The sequence below is a fragment of the Symphalangus syndactylus genome, chromosome 21, assembly GCF_028878055.3.
Source record: "Symphalangus syndactylus isolate Jambi chromosome 21, NHGRI_mSymSyn1-v2.1_pri, whole genome shotgun sequence".
Classification (NCBI taxonomy): domain Eukaryota; kingdom Metazoa; phylum Chordata; class Mammalia; order Primates; family Hylobatidae; genus Symphalangus; species Symphalangus syndactylus.
Window position 1 is genome coordinate 8,015,499 of NC_072443.2, and position 27,211 is coordinate 8,042,709.

At 34.8% G+C, this 27,211-nt stretch overlaps 1 protein-coding gene across 6 annotated transcripts in view; it reads right to left on the reverse strand.

The window, feature by feature from the left end:
* The window catches only part of CADM2 (cell adhesion molecule 2), a 1,117,716-nt gene that overhangs the window by 338,894 nt on the left and 751,611 nt on the right, over positions 1–27,211 (reverse strand). For 4 of the 6 annotated variants that reach the window (XM_055260304.2, XM_063630531.1, XM_055260303.2 and 1 more), the window contains exon 2: positions 9,741–9,767. The exons of the other annotated variants lie outside the window; for them this stretch is intronic. In XM_055260304.2, coding sequence (XP_055116279.2) covers positions 9,741–9,767 — 27 coding nt within the window. The remainder of the gene's footprint in view (positions 1–9,740; positions 9,768–27,211) is intronic. 6 annotated transcript variants of the gene reach the window in all.

A 27,211-nucleotide genomic window follows, 5' to 3' on the forward strand; every position in this document is an offset into this window, starting at 1 on the left:
CCTTTTTAAATACATTTTATTTCACTTTATTTTATTTTATTTTTTATTTTCTTCTTTTTCTCTGACACCTTTGTTTGTATGTCATCATCCAATTGATCTCTTTAAGGTTGGAGTATGTGAGACCTCAAGTCCTAACATTTTTGCTTTCTTCTCTAGCTATACTCATGAGTTTGATGAGCTCATTCAGTCTCATGTTTTTATTGACTGTCCATATGATTTTCAGGTAGTTTATCTAAAGTGTAGACCTTTCTTCTAAATTTCACATTTATTAACCCAATTGTTACTTATCATCTTCACATGAATGCCTAAGTCTCTTCAACTTTACATGATGAAAACTGAGCTCTCATTAGTTTGTTGTGTTCCTCCCGTCTTTTTGATCTTGTAAATGTAACTTTGTCCTTCCAGTTTTCAAGTAAAACCAAACATACACAAAAAAAACAAAACATCTACACTCCATCCTCTATATTGTGTCCTACTTCCAGCCAGCAAATTCTACTAGATATAACTTTACCTCCAGTGCTATGATTCTCTTCCTATTATAATCACGTTTTCCCCTGGATTCTTGGAAAACCATCCAAACGATGCTCATTGCAGTCTTTTTTCACCAGAGCAACCAAATTGATCCTGTTAAAACTAAGTGAGTGCACATTTCTCTTCTGCTGAAACTTCCCATGGCTCTCTACTTCACTTGAAGGATACCAAAAATCCTTACATGACCTGTGTCTCCATTCCCTCTATGACCCTCTAACACTGTCCCAGGCTCAGGCTTTTCTATTCTTACCAGGCTGTTGAATATCCCTCAAATAAGTTAGGCCACTTACTGCCTTAAGGCCTTTGTCCTTGCTGTTTTCTCTTCTTGGATTGTTTCCATTGACATGGCTTGCTTCCTCACCATCAATTTTCTGTTCAAATGTCCACTTTTCCCGGCCTACCAACTCAAAATTAGAACCACTCTCTTTTCTACTCTGCCCAAGTGTTCGTATCTCATTCTTCCACTTTATTCTTCATAATGGCTACTACATTGTAACATATGACAGTATGTAACTTTTTTTCTTAAACTGATGTATTTCCAGGAGTCCCTGGAAATTTTGGATAAAGAAATGATTGAATCATTGAGTAAGTGACAGCCCCATGCAGTAAAAAATAAAAAATAAGGACACACACACACACACACACATATATATATTTCTAGTTGCTACATTTTAAAATAGAACAAATAAAGATAATAAGAGATGTTCTTTTAGTATATCTCTTACTATGCTGTGGGTTGTTTGTTTTAAGAAATCTCCTGAAAATGATTAAGACTTTTTAAAACTTGCATTCCCTTAACCTGTCTATTTAAAAAGAAAAAAGGCAGAAAAAGAAAGAGAGATATGGTGAGTTATATATATGTATATATATGTGTGTGTATGTGTGTATGTGTCAAATTATATATATATAATCATATATGTATATATATGTATGTGTGTGTATGTGTATATGTGTCAAATTATATATAATATAATCTCCATTTTATCTTACCATAGTGCTACATGTAAATGTTTGTGTACTTCCAAAATAGAGGACACTGGGGGTAAGGCAGGATTCATATGCAGTTTCCCTGCATTGAGAACGCCATGTGTTCTCATTTGGAAATATCTCTTAGGAATTATATAGGATATTACATGACTTCTCCTATTTGGGCATTGAATTTCCTGGCCATGAGCAAAGCAGCAGGGTCTCAGTGTCCCCAAAGAGTGATGCTTGACTGAAGATCAAATCAATAATTGAACAGACGTTAGAACCCAGGAATTCTGATAACTTTCCCCAAAGCTTTTTAATTATACACTTTGCCAGTGATAACCATTATATATCAGGATAAGTTAATTTTTTTCATTAAAAATATATAACCATACTTCCGTCAAATTTGAAATACAGTAAATTACATTTATTTTTAGTGTAATTTAACTTTTGGTCTTGTAGCATTGTTTTAAAAATGTCCCACTAACTGCTACACATTGATCATTCTGTTTATCCTTATTACAGACTTTTTTCTGTTTCAAAACCTGTAAGAAGCCACAAATCTTGGGAATTTAATTATAGACTTTCTAAACCCCCACACAGCAGCTGTAGAATAAGCAAATACCAAGTTTATTAGCATAATAGAATGACATGAACCAACTGAATGAATTGAGTCCCAGAAGATCTTGCCTTTCAGAGGAGATGTGTTTAGGCAGAATAAAAAAAGTATTATAATGATTTATTTATGGTAGAAATGAGGATATAAACTTAAAGTAGCAAGCTTAAACTGATTTCTAATTGCTATACAAAATTGAGCCTTGTTTTCATGGCAAATGAGTTGTATTTATCCACATGTGCAGTGAAGCTCAAACCTATTTTTGCATTTCAAGAAACAAAGAGAGATGCAGAAAATGCACCTCCATTAAATCAATTGGAAATAATATTATTTTAGACTTGCAAATGTAATATATAACACTTTCTTTCCATTGTGACCCAGACTAGTTTGTACTTGGCAACATGAAAGGGGACAGTTATACAACAGAAAGTAATGAGATACTCCATAGAGCAAATGCATGTCAATATCCCTATACAGTGAGAAATAAAATACAGAAACCACATCGAATGAAGCTGCACTTTAGAAACAACTAAAATTACTTATATTTTGATTCACTGGGTCATCTTACAATAAAATTTTTATGAGCACACTCCTTACCCCTGTTTGTTTCTTCTGAGTTCAGCACTTCACATTAGCTGTGCCTGAAGCTTTTCTAGAACCTTACTCATCTTATTGAGAAACTAATCACCTTCTCACTTTCCCAAGACGGAATAAGTGAGGTTAACATAAGGTAAGTGAATGACAGACCTAGAAGGAGAGTTTTAAAAGAATGAGAAATGCCAGATTTACCTGGAGAATATTTTTCTGGCCAGTGGACCCAACTAAGCTGGTCCAATATATTCTTGCTAGCTACTCATCAGGCTACATTATCCCTACTCCCAACCCTACTCCTATCTGGGTGGGTGGTATATATGTAAATGCATTTAAATGAATGAGATTCAGGTAAGTTGTAATATTGATTAATCTGATCACTTTAGAGGATTTAATAGATTAAAAGCTTAAATTCAGGAGTTAATATGTCTGGCTTAGAATTTTTCCCTGCCTCTTACTCATTTTGTGAACTTAAATTTCTTAACTCTGCTTCATTTTCCACATTTTGAAAATGAAGATAAAATAGTACCTATCTATCTCAGAGGGTTTTGCATGGATTGAAAGAGAAAACACCTATGAATGCTTAGCACAATGCCTCACACGTGGTAACATTTAAGAAAGATTAGCTGTTATAATTATCATTGTTATTTACGTTTTTAAAAGTTAGAAAAAAGCTGCAGTAATATATCTTAATAAACATTATTGCATTATTATACATAGCAATGTCTTCAGCAATTTTCTTAGGGAAGTGAGGTGAACTAGAAGGTAGATTTAGAAGGCAATCTTCCTAAAGTTACTAGCTCGGGGTCTTCCACTTGAATCCCTAAATGAAATATGTGTTACAGAAATACAATATGCTTTTAAATTCCCTTCTATATGTCTAACGCCCCTGACACATATTTCCTTAGATCAGTCTTGTGTAGAAAAAGCATAAACTTCAATAATTATCTCCTGATTTATTATTTTTTTATAAAGATTTGGTAGCTGTTATGCAAGAATTTGAATAGTGTCTTACACTTTTTTTTTTTTTTTTGAGACAGAGTCTCCCTCTGTCGCCCAGGCTGGAGTGCAATGGTGCAATTTCGGTTCACTGCAAACTCTGCCTCCCAGGTTCAAGTGATTCTCCTGCCCCAGCCTCTGAAGTAGCTGGGATTACAGGTGCGTGCCACGCCCAGCAATTTTTTTTTTTTTTTTTTTTTTTTTTTGTATTTTTAGTAGAGATGGGTTTTCACCATGTTGGCCAGCTTGGTCTTGAACTCACGACCTCAGGTGATCCACTCGCCTCGGCCTCCAAAACTGCTGGGATTACAGGTGTGAGGCCATTGCACCCGACCCACTTTTAAAATTTAAATCTAAAAATAGCTTAAAAAAAAGGAGTTAAGTGATCTTTTCAAAAAAATTATATTATGGCCTCATTACTTAATTTCTTCACTGATAATAAAAGCAGTATATTTTTACATTTTAAGTATTATATAAGCCTCTCTTTGTCATAATTTTCTCAAATTTTTTGTTTCACTTTCAGTTGAAATTATTTAATAATATCATTTACGTACTTTGTTTTTTAATATTAAAGGTGAAGAAAGAAAAACACATACCTAGTGGATCATTCATATCTTACACTATATGTGTTTATTTTAGTCTTATAATGAATATAAACATATGAATGCCATTATGAAGAGGAAATATAGTGAAACTTACAGAAAAGTTTTAGTTTTGGGACTTAACTTGAACTACATGTTTTTGTGTTTGTTCATTTTTCCCACGGATATAATAACAATAATAATAGGTACAATTTACTAAGTGCTCACTGTGTGCCATTCCCTATGTTAATCCTTTTTTCTGTGCTTTGTCCAATAAAATTGTCACAACTGAATGTTATGTGAACTTTAATGAACATTTGTCCAGGTGCTCAAATCTAGCGAGTTGCAAAACAAAGATTCAACCTATTCCTGTCTGACTACAAAATGTAAGTCTTAATATATGAGAAATACTATATGATACAAATTAAAATATAGACACCTGACTTAAGGTAAAAATCTCAAAATAGTTTGAAGCAGTGTCTCAACTTCAGCCTCTTAAATGCCTCTCAATTCACCTCCAAAAATTATCATATGATGGGTAGCCTGGGATTCCAAATGTCCTATTTTGGCTTTATAGCAGATTTATAATATTCTCCTATGAATAAATCATGTACGTGGTAATATTATGTATGACTGTTACTTAACAAACCCAGCAAATTGAAATACTGATTCTCCTTTGAACCATATATATCTCAATTTAGATAGCTAAGGGCTCTGCATTATCTTAATTCTTAAGCAAAGTCAGAATAATTATGTTAATTTTTATTTGAGCACTGAATAATGATTACATGATTGTTGAGATTTAAGATGTTCACTTTGAAAATAATATCTAAAAGCTGGCATTCTAGAAATAGCATAAAACTATAGTTGCCAAATTTTGCATAAAAATAAAGCCCCCAAATCAGGATTAAAGACTAAAAATATTTTTTCTGGGTTAAAGCTATTTAAAAAATTGTAACATTTTGGAACAGTCATTAAGATACATTTAGCCTATTTTTATAAATGCATAACAGAGTGAAATAAAATTATTTTATACAAAGAAATTTTAAGACTACTTTAAAGTACCTCTCTCCTCTAAGTGGCAAAGCAGTGATGATCTTGTTAAAATTCCGCATGATATACAAATGTAGGATAGACTTGTATATCAAATGTAGCATGTTGAAAATTGAATCAGGAGACAAGTTAGAAAGTATTGCAGGCAAGCTCTGAAGAATTAGATTTTTTATATTTTATTTTATTTTATTTTATTTAGACAGAGTCTCCCTCTGTTACCCAGGCTGGAGTGCAGTGGCAGAATCTCAACTCACTGCAGGCTCCGCCTCCCTGGGTCAAGAGATTCTCCTGCTTCAGCCTCCTGAGTAGCTGGGATTACAGGGGCCCGTCACCACACCTGCCTAATTTTTGTATTTTTAGTAGAGATGGGGTTTCACCATGTTGGCCAGGCTGATTTCAAATTCCTGACCTCAAGTGATCCACCTGCCTTGGCCTCCCAAAGTGCTGGGATTACAGGCATGAGCCACTGCACCCGGCCAGAAATGAGAGATTCAAAGAATAAGGATTCATGCAAAAGACACTATAGGGATAAAATTAGGACAATTTGATAATTGATTGGATGAGAGGGCCATTAAGAAAGAGAAGTTAAAGATGTTTCAAATCTTTTAAACTTAGAAAATTGGACTAATATTGGTGTCATGAGAACATATAGCAAACCCAGAGAGTTCTTAGTTACAAAATAAGTAAGAATATCAGTTTCTAATATTAAAGTGGAAATATTCAGCAGGGTGATGAAAATATCAGACAAAAGCTTAGTAGTAAAGTCAAGTTCAGAAAAGTGTAACAAAGTCAACAAAAAAACCCTTAGAAAGAAAACATTCATATTATTTCTCTTTTGATTCTAAGCAAGAGAAACCTGTCTAGAAATTTTTATTAAAAGACACCTGTGTCATAGACCCAAAGAGTAAAGATAAAATAGAGCCTTAGCAATACGTTAGAACAAGAAGCTTGTGCACCAGCAGAGTACTCTCTCAATCTCTCACTCTTCATACAGTCCGCCTTCCTTCTTGTGGCATTTGTCAAGCTTAATTCATTTTATTAAATCTACATACAAAATTTACGTGTGAAGAGTAACAGAACTGATCAACCATCTCTGTTTCTTTGTCTTACCTCCTTGACTTTTCCCTCTGTCTCTAGCTCTTTCCCAGTTATAAGTTTTCTGAGAAGCAACTCGACTGGGTCATTTATGTTCCTCTTGACAGGCAACAATAGTGAGAGAGGTTGGTTGCAGGTACACAATTATCTAGAAAATGGCCCCATTCTTTATTTTGTAGGAAGTGAAGTTTATCTCTCAAAGGCAGTGTGGGAAGCTGAACCTACAGTACAATAGTCGATCTTTTTAAGAGTCAAAGGCAACCTGAATAAAACCTATATTTCAGAACAAGATATAAATGGAGAGAGAAAGAAAGAGGCAAAGAGAAGTTTTAAAAAATGAAGTACGTATAGTGCCACTGAAACCAAAGGAAATGTAAAATCAAAAGAATATAATATGTTCATCAGGAGAAAAATAGCAATATGAGGATTGAGAAACCACCCTTGGATTTGGCCATTGGAGAATAATTAGTGATCTTCAGAATAACAGTTTCTACAGAAATAAGCAAAGAGCTAGTTGCTACATTATTTGATAAAACTCAGATACATTATGTTTATGCTACTGGCCTCCTATGCTGGTACAGTAACTCACATTTAAAACAAGAAGGGGTAATTTCCTATGCTATTACTAATAATTTCTGACTGATTCTCAACGAACTCTGTTTTAACCTAAATACCCACAAACTATTGTTTTAAGAATGTTTAAAAATCTTACTGGGAAATTGATGTCAAATTGACCAGTTTATGGTTTCTGGAAATGAAATCATTACTCTTCACAAAAAATCGGAACACATTCCTCTCTCCAATATTCCAGAAACTTTCCACATTTGCGTGATTCCATAAGGATAGATAAATGAGATATAATCCTCTTTAAAATTTCTCTCGGTTCCCTGGTAAGTACTTTTTCTGGGCCAGGAGAAATGAACTATTCTGAAGCAACCATCTGTTCTTATATTATCTTGGGTTTTATTTTCCTCTTATTCACTTTTTTTTTTTTTTTCTGTTTGAAGACCATTTGCCTTCATATAGAAATTGGACCAAAAAATCACTGAGTAATTCTTTCTATTATCTCTACATAATATACATCTTTCTTCAGCAACGGTTAGAAATAAAATTTCAGTTTCCACTTGAGGCACAATTAATTTTTGAACATGTCATTGCTTGCCTTGTAGATGCAAAGATATAAGCATGGGGAAAGCTATGTGCTAAGGCCCCTGCAGGCTAGTGTACAAATAGAAAGAGGAGAGTCAAATAAAATGGTTAAGTGTGGAACACTAGGATGGAAGTGTGGAAGGCACTAAATTGGACACAGAAATATGCTTGCATTATAAAATTCTAGCCAGCTTGAGTCCTGAAATGACTTGACAGATACCTGTAATATAATTTATGACTATAATTCTCCAATGATGAAATGGCTTTTCCATATTTAATACTTAGCAGCCTGCGTATTATAATTCCAATTATTTTCCATTGTTTTGGAGAGTAATTGATTACTAGAGGTTTTATGTGATCATATACTATAATGACTCTTAATCACTCCATTGTCTATTGCATCATCTTCGAATTTATTTTTCTCCACTTTCTTAAGTACAAGGTTTCATTCAAAAGATTTTCTCGCTACACTAGACTGTATTCATTCTTGTTTCCAGACCTTTAGTTAGCCTTTCTAATAATTTTTTAAATATACTACTTTTTTTCTATGTACATCCTAGCCATCCTTCAAGAGCCACTTCAAGCTCCACCTCCTACGTGAAGTGGTCTCTGATGATTCCAGTGCTGATACGCATCTCCCCTTGGTTCCCTTTACACTCATATCCTGTACCCTGGAGCTGGTGCAGTGTGTATAGTTTGTAATTCCTCATTCCTAAAACTACACTTCTAATCCTTTTATTATATAAACATATTGTGCTTATACATTTATAGACATGTATTCATTATCAAATAATTTCTGAATTGCTGTGAATGTATTTATTTTGTTCACAGCCAGACAGAAAATTACTGTGGCAAGGATTGGCTGAGTTTCCACCACATTTGCTAGAACAGGAAACATGGCTAGGTGAGCTATGAGAAAGGTGACAATAAATTTGCCGTCTCCTCCTTTACTTATTTCGTATTCTATAAGCAAATACATTGCTATGACAATATTAGTTGTATGATAAAGGTTTGACTTTATAAATAGGGAGCAGTTAACACTTCAAAGATGAGCATATGTCATAGTATTAAAACTAGCTGTAAAATTAGAACCTGGAACTGAAAGAGAAAAAAATGGTTTTTTGCTGTTTAAGAAGCAAAAGCAAAAAAGATTTTTAAGTATGTAGGCTGCTCTAAACAGAATGAAATTGAAATACATAAATGATAGGTCTAGGATACAGTATTATACATATATTTGAATTTTTCTTTTCTTTTCTTTTCTTTTTTTTTTTTTGAGACAGAGTCTCGCTCTGTTGCCCAGGCTGGAGTGCAGTGGCGCAATCTCGGCTCACTGCAAGCTCCGCCTCCCGGGTTCACGCCATTCTCCTGCCTCAGCCTCTCTGAGTAGCTGGGACTACAGGCGCCCGCCACCACGCCCAGCTAATTTTTTGTATTTTTAGTAAAGACGGGGTTTCACCGTGTTAGCCAGGATGGTCTTGATCTCCTGACCTCATGATCCACCCGCCTGGGCCTCCCAAAGTGCTGGGATTACAGGCGTGAGCCACCGCGCTCGGTCTTGAATTTTTCAAACCCATAAAACCTGGGACACATGGAGCCAAAATACTTTTTCTTTATTTTCAGTGTTGGACATGTGCATCCTTTATCATGAAAACACATTTTTAGGTTTCTAGCAAAGTCAAACTTAATGCAACTAAAAATGAAAAAAAATCATAAATAGAAATCGATAGCTTATAATATTCAGTTTTTAGAAGATTAAATTTTATTTTCACATAATTCTATAAAAGCATGCTCAGTTTTGAGACTTTCCATCAGCTTTATTTTATGCTGTATTTTATCCAATTCTCAATTTTATCAAGGAAACTAAGGTCCACATGCAAAATGTTAGTGCAAAAAAGCACTTTATTCCACTTTGAAATACTTAGGAATAAAGTGAGAAGTGAAACCAGAAAACAAACTCACAAACAACCATGCAAACATGTCTCAGAAATTGGATAACTGAAATAATTGATATTTGTATTTGTAGGAATTTATGAATAATATCTATACACTGAAATAGTATTATCACCAACAGAATTGGTTCTACCATTTAAGAGAACTTAGAAGATTGAGCAGAAAAATGAATGATGATGAGTCATGCAGAATAAACAGGAGCTCACCTTTAACTTTATTCTTTGAAGCAGCCGCTGGTACCAAGTAAAGGTTGCACAAGAAGAGAACAAACATATTAGATATTAGACAGATTCTCTAACTAGTAAGAAAGCAGAGATGTTATTGCTATTAAAGTCTAAAGAGTACATTTGTGATTTCATGATCAACAGCCTAAGAAAGAAAATGACAGTTGTTACATTTCATTAGTGTTATGATTAAGATCCTTGAGTAAGAAAAAGTGAGAGCAGACAGAAGCCATGTACTACACATTCCAAACACTGCAAGTCACCATATTCCTTTAATGGAATGTATAATTCTTTAAGTTCTTCTTAACTCTAAATTTTATTTAACAATCAATTAAAACTATTACAGTTTAAATATACTTAATACTATTTAACAATCAGATTGTAACCCCATGATATTTGAGTAACTAGAAAAGCAGGCCACTTCCATTATTTGAGTGCCTACTAAATGCCAGAGACTGACTTTCCATACATCTACCACTTAATAGTGACAATGGTGAGAAGTAAGTTTTGTTGTCCCTGCCTCATAGATGTGGAAACTGGGATGGAAAAAGGTCAAATTACTTGCTGAAGATGACATATCTGGAAAGCAAATTTGGGATTTGATTCTAGGTGTATCTGACTCCAGAATCTGTGCTGTAAAATATTACCTTAAGCTATTGGGATTTAAGGAACTGGTTCATCCACTAAATTGCAAGCATCAGTTCTACAAAGCCAAATAAAAATTATGATTCATTAAACGCCAGCAATTTTGGTACTTGGTTGACACATAACCATGAGACTAGAAAACTGTATTACTTTAAATGGCATTATTTCCATTAATAAGTTGAAGTATAAGCTTATATCTAGTGGTAAACATTGTTTAAAGCAGAAGTAAAGTTAACAAGAAAATTAGAACAGTCCTACAGGACAGTCCCTTACTCAAAGGAAAACTTCTGTTCAAAATGCATAATTAGATACCTCTAAATACTTTTGAAGTGATATAGTCTACTTTGACTTACTATTGAAAAATGAAGATTGACAAAAGAAGGAATGTGTTTTGGCTTTCTAAATGATGTTAAAGAGGAAGTAGTCCATCTCCTAATTGGGAAATGTACAGTCTCGTTTGGTGGACTGAACTTTAGTAAAATTTAACATAGATTTTAGATCTAGTAATTATGAACTACACATGAAAACTTCTAATTTCCACTTCATTCTTTCAAGTTGCCTAGAGCTAAAAAAAATTTAGAAAGTCTGTGTACATACCAGGCTACTTACAGATAATTTTCGTTTTCATCCACAGTAACAAAAACTGCCTTACTATTTGCATGTATCTTCTACTAGTTTATTTTAAAATCAACATATTTTTAAAATAATAAATTTTTTACCAGACAAAAACATCTTAAGTAAAAGCAAAATTATTTTAGGAAATCTGGATTAAGTCCTTGACACATTCAAGCTCTTTTATTCCACAGCTTTCAAATGGACATAGACAAAGTGGGAGACTACTTAGAATATTATTGTGAAGATTTTTTTTAAAGTAACTTAAAATTCAAAGTGTAACTATTATCTGTTCTTTGATATATTTACTACTTATGATGCAATAATTCATAAAATTTAAAGCCCACTAAAATATTTAATATCAAAACTTAAGTTTTAAAATTCAATTTCATCAAAAATCTACATTCCTTTAATGAATGTTTTGGCTTAATTGTTTAAGTACCAAATTGATATATATCAAAAATTACAGGTAATATAGCAAAGTAAACAATATCCCCTCTTCCTTTCCAATGTCAGCATCTGAGATAATCAATGCCAGCAATTTCTTAACGTTAAAAAATAACATTTGCAGTTCTTATAAAAACCTAAAAAAAAGTGTGCATTTTGTTTCCAGAACGTTATTTTACTATACACATTAATTTGCAATCTGCTTTTCCCACATTTTCCAGGTTAATACACGGAGTGCTAACTTATTCATTTTAATAGTTGCATATTTTTATGTAGTTTATATGAAGTATGGAACTATTTTGTATTATCAACAGGTTTGTGGTTTGGGGGCATCTTGTTGTATTTTGTTTTTTTGCTAGTAACAGTTTTGCAACTTGCATCTTTATGGCATATATCTTACGCACTGTCGTGGTGCTTTATTTCTTCAGGACATAAATTTAGAGGTTGTCTTCGTATTTCTACTCAGAAAATCCTGGATAAAGATGAAGACTTAACATTGAAAATGGAAGAGTTGGAAATATTTGGAGAGAAAGTGTGCAAGTATATTACAATTTCTAAAATAAGAGATAACTAGAAAAAGAGAAAAAAGGAAGAGAGAAAGTAAAGCACAGAATCTACTATTTCAAACAACTGGTACACTATAGATTCTTCATATCTTTAAAACCATAAATTGGTTGATTTAACTTTACCTACTATTTGTTTTTAATTGGATTCCTTGGTAAAATGTTAGTTTTTAATTGGATCCTTGGTAAAATGTTAGTGGATTTTAAGTGAAAATAATTTAAAATTATTTTCCTTTTTTTATTTACTTATTTTTTGTGTGTATTGTTTTTAAGACTAATGAGTTATTTTTAGATTATGCTAAAATAATGTTTGTCTCAATTTCAAAGGAAAGATTACAATGCATCAATAAATTGACTTGTCCATTTGAAGAAAAAATTTGCTTCAAACTCAAATTCGTCACTTGAAAAATTTTTACATGAATTCAAAGAAAACATGCCAAAACCTTATAAAGTTTTGGAACAATAATAATTAGTTAGCATATAACATATAACAGATACAACCAATCTTTTTTTTTTTTTTTTTTTTTTTTTCTTGAGACAGAGTCTTGCTCTGTCGCCCAGGCTGGAGTGCAGTGGCGCAATCTCGGCTCACTGCAAGCTCCGCCTCCCGGGTTCACGCCATTCTCCTGCCTCAGCCTCTCCGAGTAGCTGGGACTACAGGCGCCCGCCACCACGCCCGGCTAATTTTTTTGTATTTTTAGTAGAGACGGGGTTTCACCGTGGTCTCGATCTCCTGACCTCGTGATCCGCCCGCCTCGGCCTCCCAAAGTGCTGGGATTACAAGCGTGAGCCACCGCGCCCGGCACAACCAATCTTTTATAAGAAATCATTTTATTATAAATTAGTGAAATAATGATGGATAAAGCAAATCTTTACATTTATCAGTGGATTGGAGATAAGTTATTGACCATTCTCAAACATTGTATGAAGACAGAGGATTTTATTCTTTGATTATTGGGCAGGTACCAACATAGAATAGAAAGAAAAACAAAAGCTCTATGCCTGTTTCTGTGTGCCGGCAGCTAATACTAGACTAGGTTAATATAATTGGAAAGAGGCCAGGCTATCAGGCTTGTTAGCCCAATTATAATTCTCTGCATATTCAATAAAAGAAGCCAAGATGACAGGAATACTGTCACGAATGTCATGTTCAATACTTGTAAGATTTTCCATTGTCAGCATAGTCCAATTATAAGTCAATTGTAAAGTGCACATTGCGCACCACCCAAAGTGACTGAAAATTATCTTAAAAATGCAATTTTAACTGTTTATAGATAAAATAAAAACAACAGAATTAAAGATACTTTGACCAGAGAAAAATTTGAGATATGACACTATTTTTTGTCTTTATATTAAAAGCAGCAAATTGTTACTATAACACAATTATTCATACTACTTTTTTCAGAGATTGTTCATTATAATATTAAAATTGTAAATGGTGACAATTATAATATTGATTTCACATGATTTTACATAATTTCTTTTGTGAAAACATGTATATATATGTGAGGAAAAATCATGTGAATGATAAAATAATTACCATAGCTATTTATGTAGAAATGCTGAAGGGTTAGTGAATGTTAGTCATTATATTAATAAAGTTTATCTGAAAAAACATCAATACAAATAATCATAAAGTACAAATATACTGACTATGTTACTGTTTTGTTTAATCAGTTTTAAATTAGACACTTGTCTGGCTATTTGGAAGATGTATCGCTGCCTACTATTTTCTCAAAGAATTAGGGACTCTTAAACTGCATTTCTTGAAATGGAGTTCAGGGACTATTAATAGGGTATGAAGGCATTCTCAGAAGAGATTAGATAAATTTCACCCATCTCAAGACCAATATGACTAGTCACATTTTTGCTATTCTTTTATTCTTGCTTCTTATTTTAACAATTACTGTCATAACACTAGGGTCATATATTTTTAACATTATTTGCAATATATGGGTAATACAGAGCTTACTGGATTTACTGGTGCCTTTAGAAGTGTTTGTTAGAAAGTTATTAATCAAGAAAACATTTTGTAAATAGTTAGCAAGGACATTACTGGTATTTATGCAGAGAGAGCTAAAGCACTATGGATCTTTGTATTTTAAGATTATGTAGAATTTTATTGACATATTTTGATTTGGGCCTTGTGTCTGTTATCTTTCCTCCTAAGCAAAAATTTATAGATAAGGGACAATTGTTTCTTAAAAGAGGAGGCAATAGAGTTAGAGCTTAGATTTTTTAAAGAGACAGAGATTCCTGACATCTATGATTTTGATGGCAGTGGCAGCCCATGTGGAGCAGCCACTGCCATCGCAATGGCTGCAGAGAGGAGCTACCCACTCCAGGGTCTCCTCTCTGCTAAGAGTAGCAGACATCAGGATAACCAGCTGCGGAGAGGAGCTACCTACTCCAGGGTCTCCTCTCTGCTAAGAGTAGCAGACATCAGGATAACCAGCTACAGAGAGGAGCTACTCACTTCAGGGCTTCCTCTCTGCTGAGAGCCGCAGAGGTCAGGAAGACCAGCTGCAGAGAGGAGTTACTCACTCCAGGGCCTCTTCCTTGCTGAGAGCTGAACACTCTATGTGACAACCTGCTTGCAGACAAGAACTACCCACTCCAGGGCCTCCTCTGACCTATTGTCACTCAATAAAGCTCCTCCTCAACTTGCTCACCCTCCATGTTTCTGCATGTCTCATTCTTCCTGGGTACAGAACAAGAATTCAGGACCCACCAAATGAGGCTAAAAGAGCTGTAACAAACAGAGCTGAGACATGCTCCTTGCTTGCCACATTGTGGGAGAAGACAAGAAAAGAAGAGCGTGGCCCTTCGGGGAGCCAAGACCTGGGAGCACCCCAGCCCAGGGCTGTGACTCCCTCTTTGGGGCCCTGCAGTTCCTAGAGTCTGCAAGCTTCCAGGCACTACCGTGTTTCCCGGTGCCAGCTGTGGAAGCTTCTTGCAGTGCACCTAGTTCAGCTGCATGCCGACACCTGGAGCTGCCCGCCCTGCTGGAGCACCTGGCATGTCTGACTGTGCACAGTGTCTGGACTCCATCTCACACACACACCCCTCACCATTCCACATCTCACTCACCCTTGGCAGTCATGAGACCCAGGCCAGTAGTGCGAGCCAAGTGCAGCCTGCCAGGCCAAGTGAGCGAAATGAGCCCAGCAGGCCTGAGCAAAACACGGGAAAGGTGCCACTAGCCACAGACATTTCTGACCAGAAAAACGACACTCCCAAAGATCCCGTAACAACTTCATATTCAGATATATTAGATGTTTCCCTTGATTCAAATGTATTTACAGCAAAACAAAACAAACAAAACAAAACATTGCCATTGGCAGATGCTGTGCAGTATAAACTTTTTATATATGAAAAGTTACACTTACAGTACACACTATAAATTATTAAAATAATGGCATTGCCACTACTTCCCAGGATAGATATAGTGAAAACAGATCAATCGGGTAACAAAACTGTGCTTCAGAGAGGAGGATGCCATTTCTAGACTACAAAGCACTTCAGTGGTGAATTTACAGAGAAAAAAACACACTTCTGAATATATATATTTTAAAATCTACGTGTCAAAGTGTAGTAACCATTAGCTATTATATAACATAGCAATGTTAATGAACAAACCAATGATTTTTATTCCTTTATGATTGAAATAATACTGATTTGAAAAGGGAAAATTCTACTACGTATAATTTATCAGATAGTACATTATTACTGTCTTTCAAGACACAGAAATTAAAATATCTGCTATAGAGGGCTAGATAACTGCCTACCTTTTCTCCTCTTTTTGTTTTCTTTCTTTAATCATCAAACACAAGGGTAAACACATTTTTTCACTAATCACATGAAACTTATTAAAATAGCATCTTTCTTAACTATCACCTAACATTGTCTAAGTACTAGATTTTCTTCTAAGCCTCATTAGAATTCAAAGACTTGAAAAAGTGTGAATTTAATTTATTTCTCTAGTTGTTATTTTTTCTTAATCACACAAATGTCATACTAGGAAAAAAGTGTAAAAATGGTTTAAAATGTTTTAGAAAGAAACACTTGCTATGGAGTTATACTCAGAGTAGCCAAAGAGTGGATGGATGGAAATAACTCTTAATAGAAATACTGCAGCTACTAAATAAAGAGGAAATAAAAGAAATAGAAAGTCACCATTCTGCAATTTTAGCAAGTACTCATATTTAGGCAATGATTACCATTCAGGTAATATCAGTAAAAGGGAATCTACCAGATATTATATTCCTCCTCAGGGATGGACACAACACCACATAGGAAGAATTTTTGCAAAATAATAAAAACTGGATAGCACTATGTCTCTACATTGAAATTCCAAAGTCCAACAAATACAAGGGACAAAAAAACAGTCAAATGAGGCCATGAGTAAAATAATGAATGTGAGAAATGACACACAATTTTGCCATTTGGTTCCTTTAGCAAATACATTTCACGGCAAAAAATACCAGTTAGTGGAGAAACCTAAAAGACACATCAATTAATTGTCATGTGTAGACTACGGTGGATCTTGACTTGAGCATTAGATACTTCATAGTGTTAGGAAATTATTGTTAATATTTGATGGGATAATACTATTGTGACTGTATTTTTTAAGTCTTTTTTGTTTTTTACAAAATTAAATGCTTGTGAAAAACCATTTCATAATTATTTTGGGATGTACAATGTTTCATATATTTTCTTCCTATTTTTGTATGTGTTTGAAATTTTTGATAGTAAAAAACTGTTAACATGTTTTAAATATTTAAGTAAAACTTGGATGTTTTTCTGTTTTAGGTACAGTTGACCTGTGAGCAATACAGATTTGAACTGCATGAGTCCACTTACATGCAAATTTTCTCCTGCCTCTGCCATCCCTGAGATAGAATAGCCAATCCCTTCTTTTCCTCCTCCTTTTCAGCCTAATCAATGTGAGGAGGGTGAGGATTTAGATCCTTATAATGATTCACCTCCGCTTAATGAAGAGTAAATATATTTTCTCCTCTTTATGATTCTCTTCATAACATTTTCAAAACTTTAGCTTACTTTAAGAATACAGTATATGATACATATACAAATTATGTGTGAATTCACACTTTATGTTATCAATAAGGCTTCCAGTCCACAGCAGGCTATTGGTAGTTACGTTATTGGGGAGTTAGGAGCTATCCTTGAATTTTTGACTGCAGTGGGGAGTCAGTGGCCCTAACCCCCATGTTGTTCAACGGTAAACTGTATTACAATTTCTGACACATCTTTTCCTATGATTTAATATGATAGTGTATATAAAACAGTGCAGTGTTGGCTATCTATTGATAATTGCACAGAATAAGGTCAATTTATCATATGTGTAAATTACTTACAGTATGTGCAACACAAACAAGCACAATGAAAGTAATTTTGGCTATGAAATGCTGTCTTAAGAACATGGAATATTTCCACCCTGACCAATATGGTGAAACCTCGTATCTACTAAAAATACAAAAATTAGCCAGGCGTGGTGGCGGGCACCTGTAATCCCAACCACTTGGGAGGCTGAGACAGGAGAATTGCTTGAACGCGAAAAGTGGAGGTTGCAGTGAGCTGAGATTGTGCCACTGCACTCCAGCCTGGGTGACAGAGTGAGACTCTCTGTCTTAAAATAATAATAATAATAATAATAATAATAATAATAATAATAATACACAATTAATTTCCTCTATAAAATAAATATTTTTTTTCCAAAGAGGTGAAACAGAACTTTATTGTAAGCTTTTACCTACTTTTTGTGTGTATTTTGAGATTTAAGTAATCTATATAATTACTTATTTTCCATTTTCTCACTTTATAAATACTGAATTATACATAGCAAAATAACCGATATTTTGTATTAAAATTTTTTCACTCTACCTTTTCCATGTTTCTAGTACAAATAGTTTATACATAAAATGTTTACATGATCTTTTTCTATATTTATTCCTTTTGCTTTCAAGGATCTCTTTAAAGTTCATGAGTCAGTACCAATTTTTAAATCTCTTTTTCTTATGCTATATTTCCCAATTTCCTTGTAAGATTATGACTTTTGTCCCAATAGCTACAGAGGGAAGCTTTCAAGCCAAGAATAGAACTTAAACTCATGCCTCTAAAAAAGACTCTGTAAGATAAATGCAAACCCTTAGATGTCTCAGCCATTTATGATTATGAAAGCCTTAAGGAAGTACAGGAATAAAAGGTTCTCAATAACCAAAGTACATGGGCAATCTTTGAAGTTATATTTTATGTCTACATTACTAAACCAAAAAGCTATTTTAGAAATACCCTAAATCTATAACTGGAACATAATAGAGTGTTGATGATTTATCTCATTTCGTGTTATTCCCCATATTCTCAATGGCTAATTTTTATGGGTTATATATACATATAATATACATACTTTAGAATGTGTTACCAATGACACGAACACTATTAGGTGTAAGAAGTATTTATTGACACATCCTTAAAAAACTACCTTCTGGCTGGACGTGTTGGCTTAAGCCTGTAATCCCAGCATTTTGGGAGGCCAAGGTGGGCAGATCACCTGAAGTCAGGAGTTCAAGACCAGCCTGGCCAACATGGTGTAACCCCATCTCTACTAAAAATACAAAAAATTTTAGCCAGGCGTGGTGGCAGATGCCTGTAATTCCAGATACTTGGGAGGCTGAGGCAGGAGAAATGCTTGAAACTGGGAGGCAGATGTTGCAGTGAGTCATGGTAGTGCCATTACACTCCAGCCTGGGCGACAAGAGTACAACTCTGTCTCCAAAACACAAACAAACAAAAACCCCCACAAAACCACATGATTATCTCAATAAATGCAGAAAAGCCCTTTGATAAAATTCAACAACTCTTCATGCTAAAAACACTCAATATACTAGGTATTGAAGGAACGTATCTCAAAGTAATAAGAACTATTTATGACCCACAGCCAATATCATCCTGAATGGGCAAAAGCTGGACGCATTCCCTTTGAAAACTGGCACAAGAAAAGGATGCCCTCTCACATAACTCCTATTCAACATAGTACTGAAAGTTCTGGCCAGGGCAATCAGGGGAGAGAAAGAAATAAAGGATATTCAAATAGGAAGAGAGGAATTCAAATTATCTCTGTTTGCAGATAACATGATTGTATATTTAGAAAAGCCCATCATCTGAGCCCCCCAAATCCTTAAGCTGATAGGCAACTTCAGCAAAATCTCAGGATACAAAATCAATGTGCAAAAATCACAAGCATTCCTATACAGCAATAATAGACAAACAGCCAAATCATGAGCAAAGTCCCATTCACATTCACTACAAAGAGAATAAATACCCAGGAATATAACTTACAAGGGATGTCAAGGACTTCTTCAAGGAGAACTACAAACCACTGCTCAAGGAAATAAGAGCGGAAACAAACAAATGGAAAAACATTCCATGCTCATGGATAGGAAGAATAAGTATCATAAAAATGGCCATACAGCCCAAAGTAATTTATAGATTCAATTCTATTCCCATCAATCTACAATTGACTTTCTTTGCAGAATTATAAAAAAAACTACTCTAAATTTGATATGGAACCAAAAAAGAGCCCATATAGCCAAGACAATCCTAATCAAAAAGATCAAAGCTGGAGGCATCACACTACCTGACTTCAAACAGTGCTACAAGTCTACAGTAACCAAAACAGCGTGGTTCTGGCACCAAATCAGATATATAGACCAACGGAACAGAACAGAGGCCTCAGAAATTACACCATACATCTATAATCATTTGATCTTTGAAAACCTGACAAAAACTAGCAATGGGGAAAGGATTCCTCATTTAATAAATGATGTTTGGAAAACTGGATGGCCATATGCAGAAAACTGAAACTGGACCCCTTCCTTACACCTTATACAAAAATTAACTCAAGATGGATTAAAGATTTAAATGTAAGAACTAAAACCATAAAAGCCCTAGGAGAAAACCTAGGCAATAACATTCAGGCAAGGGCAAAGACTTCATGACTAAAACACCAGAAACAATTGCCACAAAAGACAACATTGACAAATGGGATCTAAGTAAACGAAAGAGCTTCTGAAGAGCAAAAGAAACTATCATCAGAGTGAACAGGAAATCTATAGAATTAGAGAAAAATTTTGCAATCTATCCATCTGACAAAGGTCTAATATCTAGAATCTACAAGGAACTTAAACAAGTTTACAAGAAAAAAACAAACAACCCAATCAAAAAGTGGGCAAAGGTTATGAAGAGACATTTCTCCAAAGAAGACATTCATGTGGACAACAAACGTGAAGAAAAGCTCATCATCATTGGTCATTAGAGAAATGCAAATCAAAACCACAATAAGATACCATCTCATGGCAGTTAGAATGGTGATCATTTAAAAGTCAGGAAACAACAGATGATGGAGAGGATGTGGAGAAATAGGAACACTTTTACACTGTTGATGGGTGTGTAAATTAGTTCAACCATTGTGGGAGACAGTGTGGCAATTCCTCAAGGATCTAGAACTAGAAATACCATTTGACCCAGCAATCCCATTACTGGGTATATACTCAAAGGATTATAAATCATTCTACTATAAAGACGCAGGCACACACATGTTTATTGCAGCACTATTCACAATAGCAAAGTCTTGGAACCAACCCAAATGCCCATGAATGTTAGACTGGATAAAGAAATTGTGGCACATATACACCATGGAATACTATGCAGCTATAAAAAATAATTCATTCATGTCCTTTGCAGGGATATGGATGAAGCTGGAAACCAAAATTCTCAGCAAACTAACACAGGAACTGAAAACCAAACACCTGATGTTCTCACTCATAAGTGGGAGTTGAACAATGAGAACATATGGGCACAGAGAGGTGAACATCACACACTGGGGTCTGTCGGGGGGTGGAGGGCAATGGGAGGGATAGCATTAAGAGAAATGCCTAATGTAGATGAAGGATTGATGGGTGAAGCAAACCACCATGGCACATGAATATCTATGTAACAAACCTGCACATTCTGCACATGTATCCCAGAACTTAAAGTATAATAAAAACAAACAAACAAACAAAAAACTCAAAAAACTAACTTCTAACATCAGAGAGATTGATCACAGTTTTTATTTTCAGGATGTTCTAATGTTTTGTTCTAATTAGTTACTACCCTAATTTGAACTTTTTACTCACTAATCTATTTTAAAATGCATTCTATTTTACTGATTTAAATGTATGCAAACTAAATAATACTTTTTGCTCATAATTGGTATTGGTAAAATAGTACAGCAAAATAATGCTTCTTTGAAAAATTTTTGAGCCAACAAAGGTCTCAGATTGTCATGACTGTCATGTAGAATCAACAGTGGAATGGTATCTACCATTAAGAGTTTATATGCTAAGGCAGAAGGTGACATGTAAAAAATCATGTGTCATAAGCATTCTCTCCCTATGCATATGCATATATATATATGTGTGTATAGAGAATAGCTTTTTGTAGAATCATATAAATGTGTAATTATATGTGTATTTATAAATGTATACCTTATATAAATGTATAAATATGAATTATACCACTGACAATTTTTTTTCCAGGAAGAATAATGATTGGACTCAGTATTAGTAATGAGAATGGTGTGCAATTAGAAAACTAAAGTGTCACCTAGTAAGCACATTTATTGACTGTTAACAGCTTTGTAATGATTATAATGGATGATTAGTACCCATTGACATAAAGGAGGACACCACCACCTGGAGATTACCCAGAGCCAAAGAGTTTATAGCATCATCTTAATGAGGGGAGTAAAAGGAGGTGGGAAAAGAAGAAGAACAAGGTCAAGTAAAAATAGATAAACAGGGCCAGGAGTGGTGGCTCACACCTGTAATCCCAGCACTTTGGGAGGCCGAGGCAGGCGGATCACGAGGTCAGGAGATTGAGACCATCCTGGCTAACACGGTGAAACCCCGTCTCTACTAAAAAAAATACAAAAAAAATTAGCCGGGCGTGGTGGCGGGCGCCTATAGTCCCAGCTACTCGGGAGGCTGAGGCAAGAGAATGGTGTGAACCGGGGAGGCGGAGCTTGCAGTGAGCTGAGATCACGCCGCTGCACTCCAGCCTGGGCAACAGAGCGAGACTCCGTCTCAAAAAAAAAAAAAAAAAAAAAAACCGAAAACAAAATTTGACAGGAAAAATAAAATGTTTTCATAAGAGAAGTACTTAGCTTTTGAGGTGATATTACTAAGTAGAGAGTGATGTGAAACTCAGGACTATGTGTTGATCTGGCCTATTGTGTTCAAGCAAGTAGTCATTGAGCAAACATAAATTCAGTGTTTCCTAACTCTTTATTACTAGATGGTAAGTCAATTCTGGAAAAGCTGTGCAAAGGGAGAATGTGATTAGGAATAATTTAAGGGATTCAGTTTAATCCTCTTCAGTGTGGCTTCAAATAACCTATTCAATTCCCAGGAGATCCAAAGGAAGTCATTTTAGTGTAGCTGGCAAGGCAAGTTTCTGTATGTATAAGTATATGGTCAAGAACTGCTTGGTTCTGGCCTCTAGTGAATCTCCCCAAAAGAGGAGCTTGAGCAAGATAAAAAGTGACCTCAAGAATGTTGTGCATAAAGCCACCATATCAAATTCCCTGTACTGCCACTTCTCTGATCTCATTTTGTCTTATACTTCAAGGTAGGGTCATAATTGCCTAAAACTAAGTCACCCACACTAAAGGGACTAAGGTCCAAATACTTAACATATATTTTGTATTTAAGGCATGCTAATTCAAAAAGCACGTAGATACCTATTTATAATTCATCATTTCCATAAGCCAAATGATGAAAATGTGGTCATTTAGAAATGTCATATTTAAATTCTTTAGATGTGATACTTAGTAGTTTTTACTGTAATATAATTAAGGACCTCTGACATACAGGTGCAAGTGACAGGAGGAAAACTCACATTGAGAATTGAAGTGTAGATAGATAGGTAAGAGCTGAGTTATTGCTATGTGGTTTCAGTGGGTAAGTGTTTTATGGAGTGCCTAAGTGGCATCCTTTTTTCTTATGTTCTTCTGCCTTCTATTTAACATTTCTATATATTGTTGATAAAGTCAGTGCTCAGTGCTTTGTGGGATATAAACTGTGGTTTAGGCCGGGTGTGGTGGCTCACGCCTGTAATTCCCAGCACTTTAGGAGGCCCAGATGGGCAGATCACCTGAGGTCGGGAGTATGAGACCAGCCTGGCTAACATGACGAAACCCCGTCTCTACTAAAAAATACAAAAAAAATTAGCCCCACTTGGTGGCGGGTGCCTGTAATCCCAGCTACTTGGGAGGCTGAGGCAGGAGAATCGCTTGAACCCAGGAGGCGGAGGTTGCAGTGAGCCAAGATCGTGCCATTGCACTGCAGCCTGGGCGATAAGAGTTAAACTCTCGTCTCCAGAAAACCAAACCAAAACAAAAACACTATGTTTTAAGAGATAAATTATCAGTTTATTTAAGGCATAATAACAAATGTTGGACAACTGAAGATCTATGACTACATCTCAATCTGAAATTCACAAAAGTAAAGGCAGTATACGTGACATTTCTCTGAGATGTGGTAAGCATCTCATAACTCTATTTCGAAACATACAAGCAAATGCATATTAAAATGCCATAGTCTGGCTCACTTTAGCGACATAAGATATTTTATTTAAAAAAGTATTATAAAAGTTAATTTTGAAGTTATATATAAAGAAATAAAAAGTCAAACATGACCTAGATTTCTGTGCCAAATATATTGTTAATAAACATGAATAGTATTTGGGGGAAAAAAAAGCTTAACATGATCTGAACTAAACATATTTTTCATCTGAGTCAAATATTCTGAGTGAGGCATTATTACAATTATTATTCTCATATTTGAAGGGAAGGAGCTTCCAAACATAGTCTGCCCCAACTGGTAAAATGTCAATAGGTAACAGTACTCAGGTCATATGAAAATAAAATGGAAAACGGTCTTAAGTGTTCAGTTTCAGAAAATGTATTAGGTATACTGACAGCATCTTCTGCTTTGTGGAAAATTTCTTTGGAAGCTTATTACTGACCCTGTTTAAAAGATCACTTGAGAAAAAGTTGTTTCAGTGTCCATTATTAAAATACATTAACAAAAGGGTAGAGGGCATGGCAGAGAGAGATGAAAACTCTTGTAATTACCAACTACATAATTATGATATACTAAACAAGCCACTCTGTATTTCATATGTGGAAGCAAATTAGATTACAAATATGTTAGAATGTCATGAACTGTCTTTCATCTCTAGAATAGTACAACTATTTTAGGAGAAAGACTATATGAAAACAATTATGAATACAAAGCAATAAATTAGTTTTCATGATTCACTCAAGAAAATTAGTAGTAATATTATTCTATAACTACCTTAGATTCAGATAATCTGAAATTATAGTCAAAAGATTGCCATTAGGACTTCATGTCTAAAACACCAAAAGCAATGGCAACAAAAGCCAAAATTGACAAATTTTGGGATCTCATTAAACTAAAGAGTTTATGCACAGCAAAAGAAACTACCATCAGAGTGAACAGGCAACCTACAGAATGGGAGAAAATTTTTGCAACCTACTCATCTGACAAAGGGCTAATATCCAGAATCTACAATGAACTCAAACAAATTTACAAGAAAAAAACAAACAACCCCATCAAAAAGTGGGCAAAGGACATGAACAGACACTTCTCAAAAGAAGACATTTATGCAGCCAAAAAACACATGAAGAAACGTTCATCATCACTGGCCATCAGAGAAATGCAAATCAAAACCACAGTGAGATACCATCTCACACCAGTTGGAATGGCCATCATTAAAAAAGCAGGAAACAACAGGTGCTGGAGAGGATGTGGAGAAATAGGAACACTTTTACACTGTTGGTGGGACTGTAAACTAGTTCAACCATTGTGGAAGTCAGTGTGGCGATTCCTCAGGGATCTAGAACTAGAAATACCATTTGACCCAGCCATCCCATTACTGGGTATATACCCAAAGGACTATAAATCATGCTGCTATAAAGACACATGCACACGTATATTTATTGCGGCACTATTCACAATAGCAAAGAATTGGAACCAACCCAAATGTCCAACAACGATAGACTGGATTAAGAAAATGTGGCACGTATACACCATGGAATAATATGCAGCCATAAAAAATGATGAGTTCATGTCCTTTGTAGGGACATGGATGAAACTGGAAACCATCATTCTCAGCAAACTATCGCAAGGACAAAAAAACCAAACACCGCATGTTCTCACTCATAGGTGGGAATTGAACAATGAGAACTCATGGACACAGGAAGGGGAACATCACACTCCGGGGACTGTTGTGGGGTGGGGGGAGGGGGGAGGGATAGCATTAGGAGATACACCTAATGCTAAATGACGAGTTAATGGATACAGGAAATCAACATGGCACATGGATACATATGTAACAAACCTGCACATTGTGCACATGTACTCTAAAACATAAATTATAATTAAAAAAAAAAAAAAAAGATTGCCATTTGGAATAAGTTTCATCACTGAAGAGAGGAACAAAATACTTTTTGTCAAGTCATGTACAGAAATATATTCTGGATTCTAATTTTCCCAGTACCTCAGAATGCTACTGAGTGAAGGTGGGCAGATTACATCATACTACGCTACAGGTAAGTGAGCTGCTGGCTTTTGACTTCTAATATGAAGCTCAACTGGTGATCATTATGTTCATTTTATATATCAAATGCTGCATAGAGTAATAAGGTTTTAAATTTATATCTGTAAGATAATCATAATATGTAACAGTTCATGTATTAATAAATACCTAATCTTAAAAATTACAGTAGGCCATTATTTGTGTTTGTGTTTACTTTTGTTTCATAACTGGAGCATTCTGCTTTGAGACTGAATATCTATTATAGCCATATTTAAAATGAAAAATAAAAACAGTTTTATCTTCACTTGTTAATGGGATCGCCTTGAAGGAAAGATACCTTCAAACACACCAATGTGATCTAGAATGTAAATTGGAAAAGATAATAAACCTACAACAAGCAACAACTTCACTAAATTAAATGAAAAATGAATTCTTAAGAAAGTTTTCTTTACAATGTTCTGCGCTAAATGTTTTAGAGGTGATATTAGTAAATCTCACAGTTAAAGAAGCAACTTAATGTTTTATTTTTTTAAAGTTTCCTTATCTACGATTCTATAAGGATTCACAAAGAAGCTCTGAAGTCAGACAGTGTTAATTTCAAATTGTGTTTGTGGGAATTGAGGCCTTAGGGGACAAAAAGCGATTTTCTCTCTACTCTCCAGCTGCACAGGAGAAAGATCCAGAATGTTCCAAGTCTTCAAAGTCCCAGCACAGGGATCCTTCCCTGAAAACATATCTCATAACTTTCAGTACCCAAATACTCGTTCATATTATCTATTGAACAATAATATATTTAATTCAGAAAGAAAATGTTTGCATCATGATGCTATTTTCCATAATTTAAAAAACTACTTTACTGTAGATACTAATAAACCCCAACAGTTTACATGAAAATATAGAGAAAGGAAAATATAATTAATTCTCAGGATTTTCAAATAGTCAAATTGTAACTAAATTTATTCAGGTTATTTGCATTTTAATCTATGTGAAGCCTAAAATCCCACCTGGCATGATTTCAGAGATGCAGAGAATCTCAGAGTTAGAAGGTACCATCAAAGGTTATTGGGTTTAACTGCCTTCCTAGCATGGATTATCAAATACCATGCACTCTAAATAGAAGGGCAGAGACAGCTAGCTATTCTGCAGCATAAACTGCAACTGTTCATTAATTTTAAAACTAGGAAGCATCACTTAAAAATGCAATGAGTATTATAATTCAGCATTCTGACTCATGCTCTAAAGACTAGGTCTGAACGTGAGTCACACCCCATGCCAACTGAAAGCCAATAGAAGGCTCCTAAATAGGAAGTTCAAAATTCAAAGTGCAGTTCTGTATTAAACTGTCCTCAATGTTTCAGATGTGGAAACAATTTCTAAGTTACACTTCTCTATGCAAACCGGAAAGAATATAAAATACATCCAATGTTCCATTTAGGAGCCATAGTTTGAGAGTAATTCAAGTCAAGATAATATAAAAGCCATTTATTGAACACGCAGTATAAA